Genomic DNA, 21,495 nt, shown 5'->3' on the forward strand with positions numbered 1-21,495 from the left:
TGTCACTTTCCCTCCCTTGACAGTTTCAGAGACCCCAGCATCACTATCCACCTCTGAGATTTGGCACTGTTCCCAATGGAAGCACCGAGAAAAACATTCGGAACAACTATGGGGAGATGCATGAATACATGGGAAAGTACAACCAGCGCAGTGTGGAGGATGCACTCCAGAACCTACAGACAGGGTAGGTGGGGAGAAATGATGATGACAGAGGCAGCGGCAGTGATGATGGCAGGGTGAGGCCAAGATTCTTTGTTCTCTTCTCCCTGAATGTCTGAACTTTTCACCCTTAACTGTCCTGTCACCTGGGGCATGTGCTCTGTGGCAGGCCCACACATTGGCACCACATGCGCTCCAAGATCTGTTCCACACAATCCATTTTTTACACAATCAAGGCATAAATATTTCTCATTTGTATCACACACACACTGCACATCAACCCATGAAGCCACTCCATGTGCTGGCAGATTTACATCTGCCTGCACATGGAGCGCAGTGTTCACTGAAGAAAATGCCATAGTTCCCTTGTCCCCCTACCAGAGATAGAACATTAATTGCTGTGGCGATAGTAGGGGTGTACGAAAGTCACTTACCTTTCCGCGGATTATGTTCATGGTGGGGGGGGAGGCATTCCGTCCCTCCCCTCGGAATCCTCGACGGAGGGGGGAGGCGATCCGTTCCTCCCCCCCAGAATCCTCGACGGCCAACTGTGCTCTGGCCCAGGCCAGAGCTGTCCATAGCCGGATTTCCGGCCGCAGAGGGCTCTGGGTAAAAAAACAACCAAAAAAACGCGTACGCAAATGGTGGCGGCTACGGCCGCCGCCATTTGTGTTCCTTATTTTTCGCCGTCTTAGTGTACGTAAATCTTTACGTAGGCTAAAACAGCGAATCAAAAAGGGACGCAAATAGCGCCCGCTACGCTATTTGCGTTCCCCTTTATTTTCGCCGTAATAGTCTGCGGCGAAAAATAAGGAACGCAAATGGCGGCGGCCATAGCCACCGCCATTTGCATACGTGTTTGCTTGTTTTTTACCCAGCCATGATAGGCTGCGTAAATCTTTACATAGCCTATCACATCTCTGTTAAAAAAAAACCAAACCCCCCCCCTCCATACTGCAAATGGCGGCGGCGGCAGCCAGTCGGAAGACCAGCCGCTGCAGCCACCGCCACCGAAGCTACCACCGGAGCTGCCGCCGCCCAGACCATCCGCCCCAGGTAAGTCTCGTCCCGGGGGGGGATCTGCGGGGGGGCGGGGGGGGCAGGCTGTTCCGCCACAGATTTTGGGGGGCCGAATGCACTGGCATTCGGCCTCACCGAGATCCATGGCGGAATTCTCTGACATCCCTAGGCGATAGCCGTGTGAAATGTGATTTGTGTGAGTGTCATGGACTGCTGTTGGATGTTGCTTGCGACATGGCTAGCTTTCATGCCCACACTGTTTTGTGACCTTGTAACAAGTTCCTTCATCAATTTTAATTAAATAAATTTTAATCAATTTAATAATACGGGCTTTGGTCAATTAATCAGTGAATTAATTAAATCTGCAGAAATATGCATATGAGTAAAAATAGCTCTAAATGGAAAAGCAGCATACTTTCTTTATTTTTAGATTATACGCACGTATATCATACAACAAGTATCTTCTTAGAAGAGGCATTCCCCTGTTGTTCACAGGCAGGAAGGAATTACTCTTCCAAGATGGAGTTTGCCATCTGTAGTTTGGATTTGTAGTTGTATTAAAAAAGATTAATCTCAAAATCTGCTACCTTATTAATTGCAGACTTCTTTTTAGTCAGTCATGATGTTCCTAATCAATTTAAACTAACCAATTAATCAATGAGGCTGCAACCCTATGCACACTTACCTAGGAGTAAGCCTCCCTAAACACAGTGGGACTTGCTTCCAAATAAATATGCAGAAGACTATGCTGCAAACAGTGTAGTCCCTTTTAAAATTATTCTTCTTCTTCTTTAAACTGGTTGTATGCTCCTTCCCTGAATAATCCAGTGAACAAGTGCTTGTCTAGCCCTGGTAGCTGCTCACACCAGCAAGAGTGCCTCCCTACTGTTCCTCACAACAATGCTTCTGTGAACTTCTGTGAATTCCTACCGACTCATTTCATAAATAAACCAAATAAGACAAGGCCACAGTGAGGCATTCAGTGTAGGATTGAGCTGCACCATCATGCTGTTAACGAGACTTCCGTGTGGGGTTCTTGTATTTATGGGCCTTTGTGACTTCGATATTATTTTTCACTGATACAGGAGTGCATTTTAGTTTGAGCAGCTTTGGGGGGATGGGAGGTGGGACCCCCATTGCTATTGGAACAGCTGCCAACCCTGTTACCAATTTAAAAACCCAAATGGCTGGGTTATGGTTGTGTAATTTACCATTTAATCCTACGTACACAAGATTAAACCCATACACACTGCTAACTAACCAAGATTAACAGCCACCACCCCCTGATTATACAGTCACAATTGTATATTCCCTATGCTACTGTGGTGCCCACCATGTGGAATGATCTCCCCATGCAGATCAGGCAGGCTCCTAATGTGGAGCGTTTCCGCCAACAGCTTAGGGTGCGTTTGTTTCCCCGAGCGTTTTCCTGACTGCCAGGATTGTCAGCTACCCTTGGTTATTTTAATGAGATATTTTATTGCTTTATTAATTGGTTTTATGGTATTTTATCATGATTTTATTTTTGTGAATGGCTTTGGGATTTAAAAAAAATGAAAAGCAATATTGAAATTTTCTGAAATAAATATGCATTTAAAGATAAGGGAAAAGCTGCTTTTCAAACACATTTTTGTGTGGCAAGCATATTGGTTTAAAGTGCGATCTAATCCAAATTTAGTGTTTTTGAGTGTGTGCTTCAAAATAGGTAGGGTTGCCCACCAGTTATTTAACTGATCCAAATCGTTTTGTCAGATAATGCAAACGGCAGTTCTGAAAAGAGAGTGAGCTCCAGATTTGGCCAAGCAGTCTCTCCACCCACAACAATTCCTGATCCTGGTTCTACCTCTGGTCCACCTGTATCTGGTGTGGCTCCAGTCCTGCATCCTGCATCCTTATAACCTCTGCCCTGGCCCTGCCTGGCCCTACCCTGCGGGCAGGCAGAATTTTTTACAGTGAAAAGTCAGCAACCCTATAAACAGGGATGGGATGCATTCTGGCACGCTTCGTATTTTTAACTGGTCCTTTTTGATTCCCCTCTGGGGACACGTATACTGTGGCCCTGCCTTCAATTTGGGCTGGCACAACAGCAGCCCTGGAGCCATTTCAACTGTGGCGGAGTTTCTAAAGTTCTGTCAGCTCCACCAATCCTCCACTACAAAATTCAGTGCTTTGGCTCTTGCTGCCTTTGTTGCCTTTGTATGATGCTTTGCATGTTTGCTACCTGTCAGGTTCTTCCCACTCTTTTAATTGGTAGGCTGTTCTTTGACTTTTTTTAAAATGAGTCTTTTGTTTTTAAATATCACATGTTCACACCTACCATAACTTTGCTGGCAAGGTACAAGAGGGGCATCAGAAGGGAGACAGGGCAGGAAACACCTCAGCCTGACCCTGTGCAAAGTTAGGCATAAATAGTTATCATCAATGGGCTCTGCATAGGATTGGGCTGTTCTTAGGTTGTGAAACAGAGTATACAGGGAAGTGGAGGATCGAGGGGAAAACATGGAACCAAGGTATCTAAGTGAGGATGGGTGAATTACTGGGTGAATAAAACAATGGGTGAATAAAACAATTATTGTCCATGATTTGATTATGGATGAAGGGGCTGACCTGGAGTGCATCACTGAGACCTGGGTGGATGAACTGGGCGGGGTGGATCTGTCTCAGCTTTGTCCATCTGGGTACTTAGTGCAGCACCAACCTAGATTGGGGGGGTGGGGGAGTTGCTGTCATCCATAAAGATTCCATCTCCCTCATGAGGAAATCCATCCATCCTAGCACCAGTTTTGAGGGTCTGTACCTTGTGCTGGGCCAAAGAGACAGAACAGGTATGTGCTGGTGTAGCACCCACCCTGCTGCCCAGCAGTCTCCCTGCCTGAGCTGGCTGAGATGGTCTCGGAGGTGGTGTTGGAGAACCCTAGGACAGTGGTTCTGGGAGACTTCAACATCCACGCTGAGGCTATCCTGACAGGGCCTGCTCGGGACTTCATGGCAACCATGACAACTATGGGGCTGTCGCAGTACATCACTGGCCCAACACTTGTGGCAGGACATACCCTGGACCTGGTTTTTGCTGTTGGGTGGATGAGGGATGATCTGGTTTTGAGGGGTGTTTCAACAACCCCGTTGTCATGGTCAGATCATTTCCTTGTGAAGTTTGGATTGGCAGTAGCAGATCCTCCCTGCAGGCATGGGGGACCAATTAAGATGGTCTGCCCTCAGAGACTTATGGCATCCAATGGATTCCTGAATGCTCTGGGGGATTTTCTGGCTGATAGGGCTGTCGATTCGGTCAAGGCTCTGGTCTCACTATGGAATGGTGAGATGGGAAGGGCCATCGATACAGTCGCTCCCAAGCTCCCACTCCGGTGCTGTGGAGCCTGTAATTCACCTTGGTTTACAGAAGATATATGGGCAAGGAAACAGGCCGGATGATGGCTAGAGTGCAGGTGGCGCAGGTCTCAGAGCGAGTATGGTTGATGATTAGCAAAGACCCTTCGTTGTGCCTATTATGTGGCAGTGAGGATGGCAAAAAAATCTTACTATACATCTATGATTTCATCCTCGAAATGTCACCCAGCAGAATTGTTCTGAGTGGTGAAGGGCCTGTTGGGATCTTGCTCAGGCTCAGAGAAACTGGGATTGGAACCCTCGGTCATCTGCTGTGATAAGTTTGCTAGGCACTTCGAGGAGAAAGTGGCTCATATTCGCTCAGAACTTGTCACCACAGTTATTGCAGAGTCTGGGGAGGTGTCCAGTGTTCCATCTGAGCACGTTTCCTGGGATCAGTTTCAGTTGTTGCAGGCTGATGATGTGGACAAGTCACCTAAATCAGTCCAGCGCACCACATGTAAGCTTGACCCTTGCCCATCTTGGCTTATATGATCTAGCAAGGGTGGATTGGCTGAGTGGGTCCAGGGAGTGGTAAATGCTTTGCTTTGTCAGGGGGTGGTTCCTGCTGCCTTGAAAGAGGTTGTAGTACACCCTCTCCTGAAGAGGCCCTCCCTAGACCCAGAGGTGTGTGAGAACTGTCGCCCCCATTGCCAATATCCCTTTTTTAGGCAAGGTGCTTGAGCGTGTGGTGGCTGGGCAGCTTCAGGTGTTCTTGGAGAACACTGATTATCTGGACCCATTTTAGTCTGGTTTCAGGCCAGGGTACAGCACTGAAACGGCCTTGGTTGCTCTGACTGACGACCTACTCCAGGTGAAAGATAGGGGGAGTGCTACCCTGTTGAATTTCTGGGATCTCTCAGTGGCTTTTGACACCATTTATCACGGTGTCTTACTGGATCGGCTCTGCGGGATGGGAGTTGGGGGCACTGTGCTACAGTGGTTCTGCTCCTACCTGCAGGGCCGATTCCAGAGAGTGGTATTGGGGGATTCCTGTTCTACCCCATGGCTTTTAAGCTGTGGGGTGCCACAGGGTTCTATTCTATCCCCTATGCTGTTCAACATCTATATGAAGCTGTTGGGAGAGGTCATTAGGAGTTTTCGGGTGGGGTGTCACCAGTACGCTGATGATACTCAGCTCTATTTCTCCTTGTCATCGGAGTTGGCTGAGGCAGTGAAGGTGCTGGACCAGTGCCTGGAGGCTATAATGGGCTGGATGAGGGCCAATAAACTGAAGCTAAATCCTGAAAAGATGGAAGCTCTGTGGATTTGTGGTTCCCGAGTCTGGGAATTGGGTAAGTGACCTGTCCTGGATGGGGTTGCACTCCCCCTGAAGGAGCAGGTGCGTGGCTTGGGAGTACTCCTAGATCCATCCCTGTCACTGGAGCCCCAGGTGGACTCCGTGGCCCGGAGTACTCGGGGCCAGCTTCAGCTGATCCGCCAGCTACGTCCTTTCCTGGACAGGGATAACCTAGCCACAGTAGTGCATGCTCTGGGAACTTCCCAATTAGACTATTGCAATGCACTTTACGTGGGCTGCCCTTGAAGATGACTTGGAAGTTGCAGCTAGTGTAAAACGCAGCAGCTAGACTGCTGACCAGAACACCCCATAAAAACCATATAGCACTGGTTTTAAAGGAATTCACTGGCTGCCAATATGCTTCCAATCGGAATTCAAGGTTTTGATGATGACATTTAAAGCCCTAAGCAGCTTGGGGCCTCAATATTTGAGGGAGCACCTCTCCCTATATATGCCTGCCCGAGAACTGAGATCTGTTGGAGGGGCCCTCCTCTGAGTCCCACCAGTACGAGACATACACTATGGTGGGACGTGGGAGAGGGCCTTCTCTGCTGTGGCACCCCGGTTGTGGAATGCTCTCCTCTTGGAGGCCCAACTGGCACAGACATTGGTCTTGTTTCGGCACCAAGTAAAAATGTGGCTTTTTACCAAAGCCTTTGAGGGCTAAATGCATTCTTTAGCACATTGTTTTAACTGTTTTAGATTTTAACTGGTTTTAGCTTGTTTAATAGTTTAATATGTTTTTACGTGTTTACATTAGTTATTGTTTTATACTGTTTACATTGATTTTATCTGTATGCTGCCCTGAGATATCTTATATCTTATATCTTATCTTAATGATATAGGGCGGGATAGAAATGTTTTAAATTAAATAAATAAATAAATTCATGGATGGTGAATAATGCAGGGGGAAAAGCCAAGATAAAAATGGAGCAAGACAGTGTCTAGAATGCAGTTCTAGCAGTACATAAGAAGAGCCCTGCTGGATCAGACCAAAGGCCAGATTTCTATTCACTCAGTGGCCAACCAGATGGCCCAATGGGAAGCTGTCAAGGAGGAGATGAGTGCAATATGACCCTGCCCCTCATGTTTGCAGCAACTGGGATACAGAGGCATACTGCCCCTGATACTAGAGCTAATATATAGCCATCATAACTAGAAGCCATTGATAGCCTTCTTTTCCATTAATTTGTCTAATCTCCTTTTAAAGCCATCCAAGTTAGTGGCTGTCATTACATCTTGTGGCAGCAAATTCCATAGTTTATTAATGCACTGAGTGAAGAAGTCCATCCTTTTATCTGTCTTGAATCACCCACTATTCAGCTTCATGGGATGAACCCATGTTCTAGTATTATAAAAGAGTCCTGTCCACTTTCTCCACACCTTGCATAATTTTGTACACCTCTATCATGTCTCCCTGTACTTGCCTTTTTCTAAGCTAAACAGCCCCAGACGTTGCAACCTTTTCTCATAGGGCGGTTGTTCCAGCCCCTTGATCATTTTGGTTGCCCTTTTCTTCACCTTTTCCCCTATAGGCCTATTAAATGTATATCCTATGCTATATAACTGTGGCGGAAAGCCTTAATAGTTTTAAATGGAAGATTAATCAGTAACATAATAAAATCTCTGCACCCTGGTTAATTGGTCAGACTCTGAATAAACAAAGGCTCAGCACTGTTGAAGGGTACGCTGCTGAGCAGGCCATGCAGATGTGTCAGCTAGCTGCTAGTTCCTGCCAGTGACATATTTGGTGACAAAGAAGAAACTTAAAGGTGTTTTTTTCCTTCCAGTTTGTTACCCAAGCTCACCAAAATTTGCATCTCAGAACAACTGTTATGAGACCCATGGGCTGTCAGGGCCATGTGTGAGTGAGCACGCTGCTTCCCACCTGCTTCCACTTTGCAAACAACCCAGGAACGGCTGGGTTGTTTGGCGTGATGTCTGAACTCAGCACTCTGGGTTGTTGAGGGAAGAAACAACCCAGAGTTTTAACTCATGGTTTGTTGTTAGGTTAAAACTCTAGGTCGTTTCTCCCTCAACAACCCAGAGTGCTGGGTCTGGATGTCACACTAAACAACCGTTCCTGGGTTGTTTGCTAAATTGGATGCAAAGCAGAAGCAATGGGCAGGTGAGAGGCAGTGCACAATGGGTTAATTAACTCATGGTTGGTCATTATGTGTGAACTGGCACATACTTTCCATTTAGCAATAAGAACCATATGCAATTGAAGCTGACAGTGCTCTGTAGAAATCAGTACTAATGCATTTTACAAACTTGACTCTTCCACAGTACTGATGTGCCTTGAACCTGTTTATTTTTTGAAGCCATTTTGGTGCTGGTGTGTTACTGTTATAGGAAATATTCAGATATGAGCTGAAAGGGAACATGTTAAAGGGATCCTCTTCTTCGAAATATGAATGATAGCATTTGTTTGTTAAACGATTAGCTATCTCATACTTGAAGAAAGCTGTCCCTTTCCCTCAAGATTATCAAAAAAGTGCCTTCGGTCTATTTTCAATATGCATAAGTATTTAGATCTAATCGATAGATCAGTTTAAAGCCAAACAAATCAAATATGGAGAAATTTTTAATCAGTTACCAGCCTTGCAGATATCCCTGCAGGTGCTGTGCTCAATACTACACCCATCTATCTGTCTCTGCCTGTCCTGCTTGTCTGATTGCAGGAAGCTGGACGCCTTCATTTATGATGCAGCTGTCCTCAACTACATGGCCCGCAAGGAAGAAGGCTGTAAACTTGTCACCATAGGAAGTGGGAAAGTCTTTGCTACCACAGGCTACGGCATTGCGCTGCAGAAAGGATCCAAGTGGAAACGGCCCATTGACCTGGCCCTGCTCCAGTTTCTGAGTGACGGTAAGGCCTAACTGCATGATAGGTTCTAAGGACAGCACTGAGAGGTTTGCTAGGAGCCAGGATGCCTGGGTTCTTTGGAAAAGTAGCAAATGAGGAACTGAGAGGCGGGGAGTATCTTTCCTCCAACAGCTGAGTGGATGGTATTCTCTCTTTCTCTCTCTTCCACTAGACAAGGGTTGTCAGGGGAGGGAGGAGTTCAGAAATAAAGAACATTCTGGAGTGGGGGAGTGTCTGAAATGAGGAATATTTATTATGTTCTATGAATATTCATGAATAATTTACATTGGAAAGGAGTCCTAGACCATAGTCCTAGTTCCTGCTGCAAGGCAGGATCTACCTACCAGGAACAAGCAACAGTTCTAAATAAGGAGCATCTGGTTCCCACTTCTCAGACACACATTTAAAATACTTCTTAAAACGCCAAGCCCAGGGCCAGAGAGTACACAATTGCCTGTCCCTGGCCTTATGAATAGGCCATGTTCTCTGCTTGGATTGGTAAACAGAAGCCTCCCTCACATGTTTGCTATTAAAACCCAGGGCAGGAGGCTTAGTTGGTGGGGCACTGCTTTGGAAAGATGGAACATTCCTTGCCTTTAGCTAGAAAGTGCATTATGATCCCAGCTGCTTATGCCTGGATTCTGAAGTTCAGTTAACACCGATGAGTTTCTTTTTAACACACTTTAACTACTAATCTGTGCTTGCTATTGGAGTGGTTAAATATAGCGTTACGTGCTCCCCTAATAGTGAGAAGTGCAGGGGCAGTGCTACATGGTTTAGTTTCCTTTGGATGAAAGTGTGCCAGAGACATATGGTCTCTTTGTAATAAAACCTGTTTGATTTACAGATAGAGCAAAGTGGAAGCAAATAAACATTCCTATAGCAAGCAACAAATCCATTAACCTCGTATCAGATGCCCAGAGCGTGAGAGCTCCTGCACTCCAAACGGCTTTGCCTTCAGCCAACTCACAGCTCCCTGACTCCCTGTCCTAGTTCAAAACTGCAAAATGTCGTCTTGCTGTCTCTCTGTCCTTCCCCCAGACTCTTGTGGGTGTTGCATTCCCAAGGCTAGGAGGAGTATCAATGTTCTCATGTGCAACTAGGGTCCATTTGACAAGTCCCTGATCAACCATCAATTTGTCAGGCAAAGCCATAGTGATAGGTTCATTCATGTTAATCAAGTGAGCCAAATTCATATCACTAGCAAATGTGTAAATTTCACCCATATTTTAGTGGATGATTGTGTAGGTATGGGGGAAGGAGTTTCTAATCCACATTTACAGGTTTGCTGAGAGAACTGGACACAGCTTGAGTACTGTGTCCAGTTCTGGGCACCACACTTTAAGAAGGATGTAGACAAACTGGAGAGGGTACAGAGGAGGGCAACGAAGATGTTCAGGGGACTGGAAACAAAGCCCTGTGAAGAGAGACTGAAAGAACTGGGCATGTTTAGCCTTGAGAAGAGAAGACTGAGGGGAGAGATGATAGCGCTCTTCAAGTACTTGAAAGGATGTCATAGAGAGGAAGGCCAGGATCTCTTCTCGATCATCCCAGAGTGCAGGACATGGAATAATGGGCTCAACTTACAGGAAACCAGATTCCAGCTGAACATCAGGAAAAACTTCCTGACTGTTAGAGCAATATGACAATGGAACCAATTACCTAGGGTGGTAGTGGGCTCTCCCACACTGGAGGCATTCAAGATGAAGCTGGACAGGCATCTGTCAGGGATGCCTTGCTTGGATTCCTGCATTGAGCAGGGGGTTGGTCTCTTTGAATCATAGAATAGTAGGGTTGGAAGGGGCCTATAAGACTGTCGAGTCCAACCAAGTTTCAATTATACCTATCAAGTCATAATTTCCCTCCTGTATTAAGAGTTCAAGTTCATTCTATTTGTTTCCTATACTCTGGGCATTAGTATATAGACAGTGAAAGCCATGTGCTTTATAATCTGGCTTTCTTCCTACATTTTTTGAAGACTGTTATTGGGCACTATTAGAGCTGTTCTCTCCATCATGGTGTATAAGTCTTCGTCCATTCTTACCCCCAACTTTACGTCTCCCTCCCCTGTAGAATTCAGTTTAAAGCCCCCCTGATGAAGTTCTTTGTGCTGTGGCCAAACACATTCTTCCCGCCTTGTGAGGTGCAACCCAACCCTTGCCAGCAGTCCATCTTCCAGGAAGTATAGCCCGTGGTCCCAGAATCCAAATCTCTCGCGTCGGCATCACCTTCATAGCCAGTCATTCATCCAGAGTATTTTTCTTTCACTTTCTATCCCTCTTCTAACTACTGGAAGGATGGATGAGAAAACTGTCTGGGTTCCAAAGTTCTTGAGTTTCCTTCCCAAAGCTTCAAAGTCTGATGTGATTTCTTCGTAGCTCTGCTTGGCGGTATCATTTTTTCCCACATGGGTGAGAAGAAAGGGATACATGTCAGTGGGCTTTATGAGCATAGTAGGCAACCTGTCCGTCATGTCTCTAATCCATCCTCCTGGGACACAGCATACCTTGTGAGTCCATGGGTCTTCGTGACATACTTGGGTTTCAATCCCATGTAGCAAAGAGTCACCCATGACTATTACTCTTCTCTTCTTGTCGTTGTAGGCCTTGGCTTCATTGCCTCTGCTTGACTGACCTTCGGCCTCTTGCTCACTCTCATGCGGGGTCCTCTGTAATTCTTCCCCTGCAGGCTGTCCACCAGTCTCATCCTCAAGTACCTAAAAACAGTTCTATAGTTCCGCTGCTTTCACTGGTGCAGAGTGGCTTCTAATTCATCTGCTCCTAACTGTCACCCTTTTCCAAGGAGTACCCTCTACTTCATTTCTCGTCACCTCAGCCTTTTCCTCTTCTGCCTCAGCTTGCTGTTGCTCTTCTAGCTCCTGTACTTTGCTTTGCTGCTGTAGTTCTACCATTCTGTCTAAGAACTCTATGTCATCTCTTATTCCTTTGAGGGTCAGTGCTTGCCACTTCAGTCCTCTTACTTTTTCTTCCAACAGTCTAATCAACTTGCACTTATTGCATGTGTAGGCCATGTTGAACTCAGGCAAGAAAACAAACATTGCACACACCTTGCAGGTCAACACCACTGGAGAGTCTTTTCCTTCCATAGTCTCTATTCCCTTTTTGTTTCTAGCTTTCTGATTGTACTGGAATAGCCTGTGCTTTGTCCTCTATTCACTGGAGGTTAACAACAGAGTCCCACTGGTATAGAAGTGTGTGTTACAATAAAAAAAAAATTTAAAAAATGGTTAGGGGCCTCCCCTGTTGAACTCCTGTGCTTTCCCTGTTTGCTTGTTCTGATCACTCGCTCTCTGGGAGCTTGCTTGCTTGTATAGCCCCTAGACCAGCTGGGGAAGCTTCCTCTGCTCTGCTCAGTTAGGAGTCAAGAAACAGAATGAAACTCCCCATCCACACAACTGCTGTGAGTAATCAAGTCACGCTCCTTCAGCCCCAGCTCTCAGGACACGCCCGTTCAATTGGAGCTCTCAGGAGCACATGGTGACCACACAGCGACTCAGTATAGAAAGTCCCTGGGTGTACTCCAGCCCACTCACCACTTTGCCTTTGTCTCCTCTTCCACTGCAACTCCCCTGCCAAACTCCTTTTTCCTCTCCTTGTTTGCTCGCTCTGATCGCTCACTCTCGGGAAGCTTGCTTGCTTGTATAGCCCCTAGACCAGCTGGGGCAGTTTCCTCTGCTCTGCTCATTTAGGAGTCAGGAAACAGAATGAAACTCCCCACCCACACGGCTGCTGAGAGTAATTGGGCCATGCTCGATGGTCTTATAGGCCCCTTCCGACCCTACTATTCTATGATTTTATGATTTCTGGGCCCAGAAATACAAACACATACACCCTCACACATACGCACACACACCAATGCCTGAAAGTCGGTTTGAGCATCCTCGTCTCTGCCAGTGGTCCAGACTGTGCTCACAATTGCCCCACCCCACCCTGACTGCCTCTCAGCAGCCCTGCAGATTGATGAATGTGAACAGATGGTGATGTTTTATTCTGGATTAATTAATCCAGAGTGGAAGTGAGTGGGAACCCCATGAGAGCCATGGGGCCCAGTCAGTTCAAGCAAGGAGGTCTGAGAGCTAGGACTCCTGGGAGGGAAAGCAAGCCTCTGTGGGCTAGACTCAGAGCAAAGGTGATGGGAGACAGACATCCCACTTTCTATTTCTAGCTCCAGGGATAATGAACAGACACAGTTCTGGTGTGTTTGATCTAAGCAGAGGAACCTGGATTCTCTCTCTGCTACTGCTAATGGGCTCAGTCTGAGGCTCTAATTGCTGTTAGCCAACAGTCTTGCTTCTCCTAATAGGCCTGACTGACTCTGGGGATCCCCTGGAGAATGGGACGCAGGGCTTTCCCCGCCCTATTAGGGCATGCCAGCAGACACTGGGGATGGGGCCGCATTTCAAATGAGCCACCCAGTCTCCATAATGCTTAAATCATTTTGCTTTTCTTGCATCAGTTAAGTTGAATGAAAAAGCGGCATGGCTTTCTCTCCAGCTTTCTGTGCTGCATTATTCCAGACACAGAGGCGTTCTTTGCTTCCATTGTGAAAAGCGTCCTGTGAGGATCATGATGTGTAAGAATTTTTTGTGGGGGAGAGGGCAACAGAGTTGCTTTGTAGAGTTTAGATATGTTACAGTGAACATCCAAAATGTGGTGAATGTGATCAATTCACATGGAAATACTGACTACTTCAGATGGATTTTGTGAATGCCACAAACAGAGATATTCCCATTTTGGGGACAGGCTCAAGTGAATGCGGATAATCACCATTTGGTGACTGTTGGCTTTCTCCAGGCTATCTCCAAGTTACTGAACGTTTGCAACATTTGTCTGGGATTGTCAACATTCATAAGTGACCAAGTTCCAGACATTTACTCTAACATACATATTGGAGAGCATTTGTTGGCTTGTGTGTGCTCTATATTCCAAAAATGTACATACAAGAATAAAACATCCACATTAAATAATATATTTACTCACCTGATCAGTGTTTAAAACTTACTTCAATTGTAGAGTTTTGTTTTTTGTCTCATGTATTACTTTCTGGCCATCTGTTCGGAATTCTTCAGTGTGTTGGTATATAAGTTGAATATGTCCATACTGAGAGGTACCAGGGTATTCATATGATGTGCTTGCATGAATGTGTGTTTGTAAGTGTTTTGGAGAGTCTGTTGTTTGGGTTTGTGTACATGCTGTTGCAAGCTTTCAGTGGCTTATTTGGGGAGGGGGAGAGAGAAACAGTTGCCTAGCAACCCACCCATTTGTCAAATCATACTACCTAAACCTCTGGACTACCTTTTACACTACGCGCACAAGTTCTTGGTATAATGTGTTAATTAATCTGGAAAAACAACCACTGCATGGCTCCATCCTTGCAGTCACTGAATTGGTTTAGGATTCATAGATGTGCATGGCAAAGATAGGAAGAGAACAATCCCTTACAACCCTAACTGCCAGTAGGAAAGGACTGTTAAACATTGTTAAAGAGTAAGTACTTTGCACTGTGATCTTTGAGTATGTACCCTCAAGAGCCAAGCTGGGAAGGGGCCTGTCTCCTGTCCACTTAAATTCCCACACTCAAGTTCTACCATGGTGCTAGATGATCACAGCTTCTTGGTCACTTGAGACCTCAGAAATCAGTCCCTACCCCTGAGTAAGAAGGCATCTACATTTTTTGGGAGGAGGGGAGGGAGGCCTAATAGATCATTTGTGGGGAAAGCTGGGGAGAAGCCCATCTCCTTCAGTTATCCACGCTCTGGTAACTTGTCATTTGAATTACTGCAATGCATTAAATGTGGGCCTGCCCTTGAAAACAGTCCAGAAACTTCAGCTGGCCCAAAATAGGGCAGCAAGATTGTTAACGGCGACTGGCCAATATTATCATAGTATGCCAGTGCTTTATGCTGCCAGTCCATTTCTAGCTGCCAGTCCATTTCTGGGCCAAATTCAAAGTGCTGGTGTTAACTTACAAAGCCCTAAACAGTTTGGGGCCACGTTACCTAAAAGATAGTCTCCTTTCATATATACGTACCTGTCAGGACCCTAAGATTATCTTTAGAGGCCTTTCTTCCTGCCAAATGAGGTGAGGCAGGAGGTTCCTAAGGAGAGGGCCTTTTGAGTGGTGGCACTCTGGAGTGGAATGACCTCCCCAGAGAGGCTTGCCTACATTGTGGTCTTTTCAGCACCAGGTGAAGACCTTTTCATTCTCCCAGGCTTTTTAGCCCTGTCAGTGTGTTTTTAGATCTTTGCTCTGCTTCCGACTTCCGACTTTTGTCTTGGTTATTGCTTTGGTTTTATTCTGTTTTAAACTTATGGTTTTATATTGTTTTACTATGCTATTGTATTTTATGGTTTTCATCTTTGTCTTGTAAGCCGCCCACAGAGCTTCGGCTAATGGGCAGTATAGACATGTAATAAATAGATAAATCTCCTGGGTTCCATCCCTTTCCTCCCCCTCCTCTGATTCAGATGAAATTGAGCTCCTGGAGCGCCTGTGGCTGTCAGGGATCTGCCACAATGACAAAATTGAGGTGATGAGCAGCAAGCTGGACATAGACAACATGGCCGGGGTCTTCTACATGCTCTTGGTGGCCATGGGGCTGAGTCTGCTGGTCTTTGCCTGGGAGCACCTCATCTATTGGAAACTGCGTCACTGTATGAGACACACGGGACGGCTGGACTTCCTGCTTGCCTTCAGCAGGGTGAGGCAGCACAATGAGCTAGGGCCAGCTCTGGGTCCATGGCTCCACTCAAACATGAAGCTATTTTTACATCTGTGTGCAGATACTCATAACTATCCATTTCTTTGTCCAGAGAGTAAACCGCTCCCTCCCTCTCTACACTTCTCTCCCTTCATCCAGGGCTCTGGGTATTCTATGATCACACCACACAAGTACAGATATGTGTATCGTATGCAGAAATCGGCATTCTTGAAATCTCAGCTTTCATTTTAAAAAACTCACACAAGTTTCTAGACCTTATAAAGATCAGCTTGAAAGTGTGTGTGTGTGTGTGGAGTTTGCGGGGGGGGGGGGTAGGCGGGAGGCAGTGGATTGTAAAATCTCAGAAACATGAGGTGGGGGTGAGAGCGGGGGCTCCAGAGCCTGCATATTGCTTCATCGTTCCATGACTAAAATATATAAAACAAGTCAGCCTGTGCAAATGTGCTTAATTTACATAGTTCATACAGATCATAGAATTTAGGTTACTTCGGCACAACATTTTGATTTTCTTAGTTTATACAATGTATATGTCCTTGTCTACATTCTCCTCTTTCCCTGTCTATTCATCTATGGTCGTATACAGATGTACATAAATTGAGTGAGGGACTGCTGTGGAAGCACAGTTACTGTGTTTTGTTCACACAGACAGTCTCTCCAGGACTGAGCTCAGGAAAACTGGTTCAGTAAAGCAGAAGCCAGCTGTGCACAGAAGTAATCGGCTGGTGCCTTTGACATCGCAAACCCACCTCCTTGCAGCATTTTTTCAGTTTTAGGTTTCTTAAATTGCAGTGGGTTTCTTTTTAAATGTAGGTGAAAAATGAATGTTCCGTTGAATGAATCTATATGTTGTACTTCAAAAAATTAAAAGAGGAAGAAGTGTGGGGGCAGTGGATGCCAACAGGCCAGCAAATCAGTATTTGATTTGCTGCTTACTATGACCACCAAATGCAATGCAAATGTGGGAGAAGCCAAGCTCATTCTCAGAAGGAAAAAGATGTAGTAAGTCCTGTTTTAATGTACACGTGTTTGCACCCTAGGCCACTCTGTTTTCTTATCTGGGTTCTTAGTAACTAATTTCTAAAATTATAGGTATTGCAGCTCAAGTCACACTCCTTGATTTTAAAGTCCTGTTCCCTAACACCAGAGATGTAGGAAGTAATTGTGGTTAATTGGTGAGGTAAAGTAACCACACACTTCTTACGATGTCTACAATACAAATTTAAACCAGTTCCAAGGTTTGTAAATGGCTATGGTCCCCGCTGACGGAAACCTGAGCATTGTAGCTCTGTGACATGGTTTGGGATGGCTAACACAAAATTGCCAGTGCCCTCAGAAGACTGAGACTAAACATTTTAAACATCACTCAGCCAGGTGGCAAAAATCCCACCTTATCCTGCCTGTTTTCCCTTGCCTCTTTTGGCTCATTTTTCACCGACACAGTCTCAATTTGCCCACCTGTCTTTCTCTGATCCTCCTCCTTACACGATCTCGTCCTCTGTACTTCCCTCCATTCACTTCCATGGTGATCCTTCTCTTAAACCAGTGACCTACAATGAGGGACAAGCTCAACAGCACAGGGCGGGAGGGAAGGGCACTCTATGTCAGTAGTAGAAGGCTGTGTATGGTGGGAACTGATCTGGCTGGGTGTTCACGGTTGAAGTGTGTGTGTGTGTGTCAGACAGACAGACAGACAGACAGACACAGTTCCTCCATAACTCACAGTGCCTGATATATCCAACATGGGTCTTAAAATAAGACGCTTTATACAAGAGCGCTTTAGGGTGATGTTCCTCAAATGATAGGACAGGGCACAGATGCAGAACCTCAGACCCTGGGGCCATGTCCAGCCGATCTGAAGTCCCCGGGATTCCCCATATAGCCATGCCCCCTTCTGGCATCACTCCCTTTCCCCGGATCTCTGATCACTTGGTGGTTTCCTGGCATTTGTGCATTTTTTCTCCATTCTAAAAGGTTGAAATGTCTCTTCTAAGGCTTCATTACCAGCAGTAAGATATGGTGGCATTTTTTGTATTTTGGCCGTGCTCCTTTTGCCTTTGCGCGCGCACATGCGCACACGCACGCTTACACACACACACCCACACACACACACACACACACACCCCATCATGGGAATGTGACCCTTGAGAGCTTCTCTGAAATAACATTTGGCTCTCAGGCTAAAAGAGGTTCAACATCCCTGGGATTAGGGATAGCATGAAGGATACACAACCTCAAGGGTTTCTCAAAGTGTGGGTTGTGACCCCATGGGGATTACTGAAAAGGAGAAATCGGGGTGAGGAATTTAAGGCTAATTAGCTGTGCTCTGGGTTGAGAAGCTGTATCAGTTGAGTGGTGGTGAAACTGGATAGTGGGGGCGAAATGGCATGGGGAAAGGTGTAGGAGATAGGTGGGTGGGGAAGATGTTACATGGTGGGTGGTGGTAGACATCAATGAGATTTCTAGGTTGTGGGTTAGAAGGTAAGTGGAATTTCATAACACCTGAGAAATAGTGCTCTATGCTATTATATTACAAAAGTGCAAAGACAGCAAAGAAATGGAGATGGGCGCATTATGACTGCAACACTTTCCCACATGGAGGAGGGCCATTATGGTGCCATCACCACTGCATTTTACAAGGAGCATGCAAAGCAGATAGCTTTTCCTCTATTCCCACAGATCCCTCCTGGGGGAGGGGTATCATGCTCAGAATCCACCCTCAAGTTAGTCCTCTATTATTCATAACTGCCCCACCCATACATTCTATGGAAGTGTTACTCCAACTGTGTCCCACCCTGTAGTTAAGCAGTTGTGCTAAAGTTCCGGTTGTGCTATAATTCCTCTTATTTATCTGACTTTCTTCCATTCACTCCAGGGCATGTACAGCTGTTGCAGCAGTGAAGACCCCAAAGTTCCAGACCAGCAGCAATTGCCCATCCTTAACCATACCTATGGGCCGTCACGAGGTGCAGCCCCAGCACTGCCCAGTCCCCCCGGCCCTCCACTCCCCTGTTCCAGCTTCCTGCCTCGTGAGCGGCGTATTGTGGAACGGTGGCGCCATGCCCGCAGCCCCAATTGCTACAAGGATCTGTACCCTCCGACGCCTGCAGAGCTCCCCACAACCAAACCCCCACGCCACAGCCTCAAGAGTCCTTTCTCTGATGGCTTCCACCGGTTCTATGGCCCCATTGAACCTGAAGGGCTCTCTGATCATGTTGGCAGCAAAAAGATGGCACCCTGTCAGCTCTCCCCACCACCACCCTCTCGAGGGCTGGAAAACCCTCCCTCCTACTTTGCCATTGTGCGTGAGAAAGATTCTCCTGACTTGCCACCAGTGGCATCAGGTTGGCAACGCAAATCCCTCCGTGGCTTGTATGAAAGTTTTCAAGTGGGGAAAGGGGCCAGCCGGGCCCCAGAGGTGAAGAAGTATGACGGACCCTCAAGCAGCTACACCACCAAAAGCCCTTGCGAGTTGGAAAGGGGAAGCAGCCGGCCTTTTGGGAAAGAGCGGGGCCGCTATGGCTACACCAGGCTGTCCTATGAAGATGAACGCTCCCCACCTGCTCCCCGCTACCGGCATACTGAAGAGACGCCTCTGCCACGGGCTGAGCCAGAAGCCAAATGTCCCAAAACATCAAGCCGAGAGAGGAGCTCCCGGGCTCACATTTGCCGCAGCCATTCCCACCCGCTTGCCGTAGGTGCCAGTTTGCGCAGCCAAAGTCATTATATGGACTTCTCTGACTCTGATTCCGACATCTGCGAGAGGGACAGTGATGGCCATAGTTGCTGGTACCAGTCCCCAGATTATTTCTGCACGTACCCATCCCGAGAAAGGCAGCTCTTTGCCACACACAAGCCCCTGCACTACTGGTCAGCTGACAAACTGGCGAAGTGCCATGGATGCCACGGTCCGTGCCAGCACTGCCTGAGCTTGGAGATGCTCCCGCCACCCACCCCGCCATGTCGCAAGGAGGCCTTGCGCTACTTGAGCTGTTCCGAGGAGCGTTTGGAGCGCCGGCTGGACTGGGAGCACCGCCACTGCAGCTTGTATGGCTGCCTGGCTTCTCGGCACCGCCATGGTTTCCACCGACGCTGCCACCGCCATTCCTGTGAGCTGGGGCCGGCTGGTGGAGTCCTTCATCCAACCTCCCGCAGCCTGGAGGACCTCAGCTCCTGCCACATGATGCGCTGTGGGGCTTCCCATCGGCACCAGGGTGGCTTCTCACCAGAGTGGCTACCACGCCGGGTGAGCCGCAGCGGGGAGCTTTTTGCCCGGCGTGGTTCTGCCCATTTCTCCAGCCTGGAGTCAGAGGTATGACCAGCAACAGGTGGGGTGGGAGTGGGGCGGGGGTGGGGAAGAACACTTCAGATGGGATGACAGGAGGAAAAAAGGACTGTGCTGTAGTTGAGCCCACAGAGTGGGGACTGAGATGGTGGAGATGGCACTGTGGCCCAACCCAAGGAATGAAGGTAGTACCACGAAGATGACTGTGGAGAGGGGGAAGCGGAGAAGTGCCACAAATGAACCCACCAAGACAAAGGGCATGCCACCAGGATGCCACCAGGAAGAGATGGGATAGTGCCACATCTCCCTACCACAGAAAAGGGGAATTGTTCAACCAAAACAGTTGAACAGATAAAACCCACAGTGGGGACTGGAACCACTGATAATCCCATTAAAAAAAAAAACAAGGGGGAGTGGAGAGGATTTCTCAGAGGGGCAACACCCTGCTGCTGCTACCCCAAGTGCCACCAGAATAGCTCCCCGTGACAAAACTCCCAGTCCCTTCCACCAGCCGATTTACAGCAGGGGGTAGATGGGAGCTGTTCACCCCTCTGTTTCCATAACTGACCTTTTGTATCCAGAAAAAGGGCTTTCTTGCCACCCATGTGGCGACTCGATGGGGTGGGTTCCTGTGGCCAGTGGCAGCTGGCTACTGCAACAGCAGGGCTGTTTCTCTCTGAACAAGACCCAAGAGAGAGCCACTGAAATGAACCAGTCGTGAACATGGAGAGAGAGAGAGAGAGAGAGAGAGTCTGCATCTCCGTACAGACTTGGCAGCAGGGGAAAAGTGCCATTGGTCAGGCTCCAGGGGTGGGGGGCTTGGATGACAACCACCACACAACTGTCTGGACTTCTGGGTGGGAGGGGATGTTAGGAGACAAAACTGTGACTTTGTTCAACAGAAAACTGTGATATTTTTCCTGCACATTTTCCTTTTCCTCTTCTCCCTTCTTGCTTTCTTTTGCTCTTCTCACCCATATTTCTTCTTTCTCCTTTCCCCTTGCTTTAATCTTGCAGTCATGCAACCATAATTATGGAGGTAGCAACACATGCAAACATACATCATGGACTCTGCAAACTCACACACTTGTGTGCTGTTATGGGCAAAAAAGAAAAACCCAGTTCCCCATCCCCCCAAATGCAGAGACAAACCAGTTCCAAGTCCCAAAGGGTCTGTTTTCAGAAATCCTACACCATATCCACCAGTGCATGGATGCTCTTGGTGTTAAGAGAGCTATTGCAGAAAACCACATAAAACTTTATTATAATACCTTTCTGTAGACCGAAAGGGCACCCACACTTCAAACAAAACAAAACCTAACAGAAGAAAACCTTATACAACAGATAAAATGCTGTATGGAATCCTCAAATTACCATACACTGTCTTAAAGTTGGTCACTCCAACCTGCATTGCATATGCTGCAGAAGGAGGAACAGAGGATGCACAGGTGATTCTGCAACTTCTTTCCATGCTTCCCGTACAATGGGGGAATCATGCATCTCTGTTGTGGGAAAGATGAATGTGCTCCCAATGGAAGTACATCTTCCCCTAGAGAAGATGCACAAGTTCCCCCTTTGTCCAAGACCCCAGAAGACTGGAAGCTGGTCCTCAAAGCCAGCTCAAAGCCCAGTGTCTTGCAGTATGTCCAGGGAACTTTCCCTGGCTTGGAATTTGGCAAATATTTAAGAGAGACCTGAATAATACAAGAAGCCAAACGTACTTGACAAAATGGATA

At 47.0% G+C, this 21,495-nt stretch overlaps 1 protein-coding gene across 1 annotated transcript in view; it reads left to right on the forward strand.

Annotated features, from left to right (window-relative positions):
• GRIN2D (glutamate ionotropic receptor NMDA type subunit 2D) overlaps window positions 1-21,062 on the forward strand; it is a 62,376-nt gene extending 41,314 nt beyond the window's left edge. The window contains exons 10-13 of the mRNA XM_084805610.1: window positions 24-184; window positions 8,551-8,738; window positions 15,224-15,456; window positions 18,350-21,062. Coding sequence (XP_084661736.1) covers window positions 24-184; window positions 8,551-8,738; window positions 15,224-15,456; window positions 18,350-19,792 — 2,025 coding nt within the window. The 3' untranslated portion in view covers window positions 19,793-21,062. The remainder of the gene's footprint in view (window positions 1-23; window positions 185-8,550; window positions 8,739-15,223; window positions 15,457-18,349) is intronic.
• The last annotated feature ends 433 nt before the right edge of the window (window positions 21,063-21,495 follow it).

This window comes from Heloderma suspectum, chromosome 6, assembly GCF_057233095.1.
Source record: "Heloderma suspectum isolate Gila_16-S chromosome 6, 16-S_ref, whole genome shotgun sequence".
NCBI lineage: Eukaryota > Metazoa > Chordata > Lepidosauria > Squamata > Helodermatidae > Heloderma > Heloderma suspectum.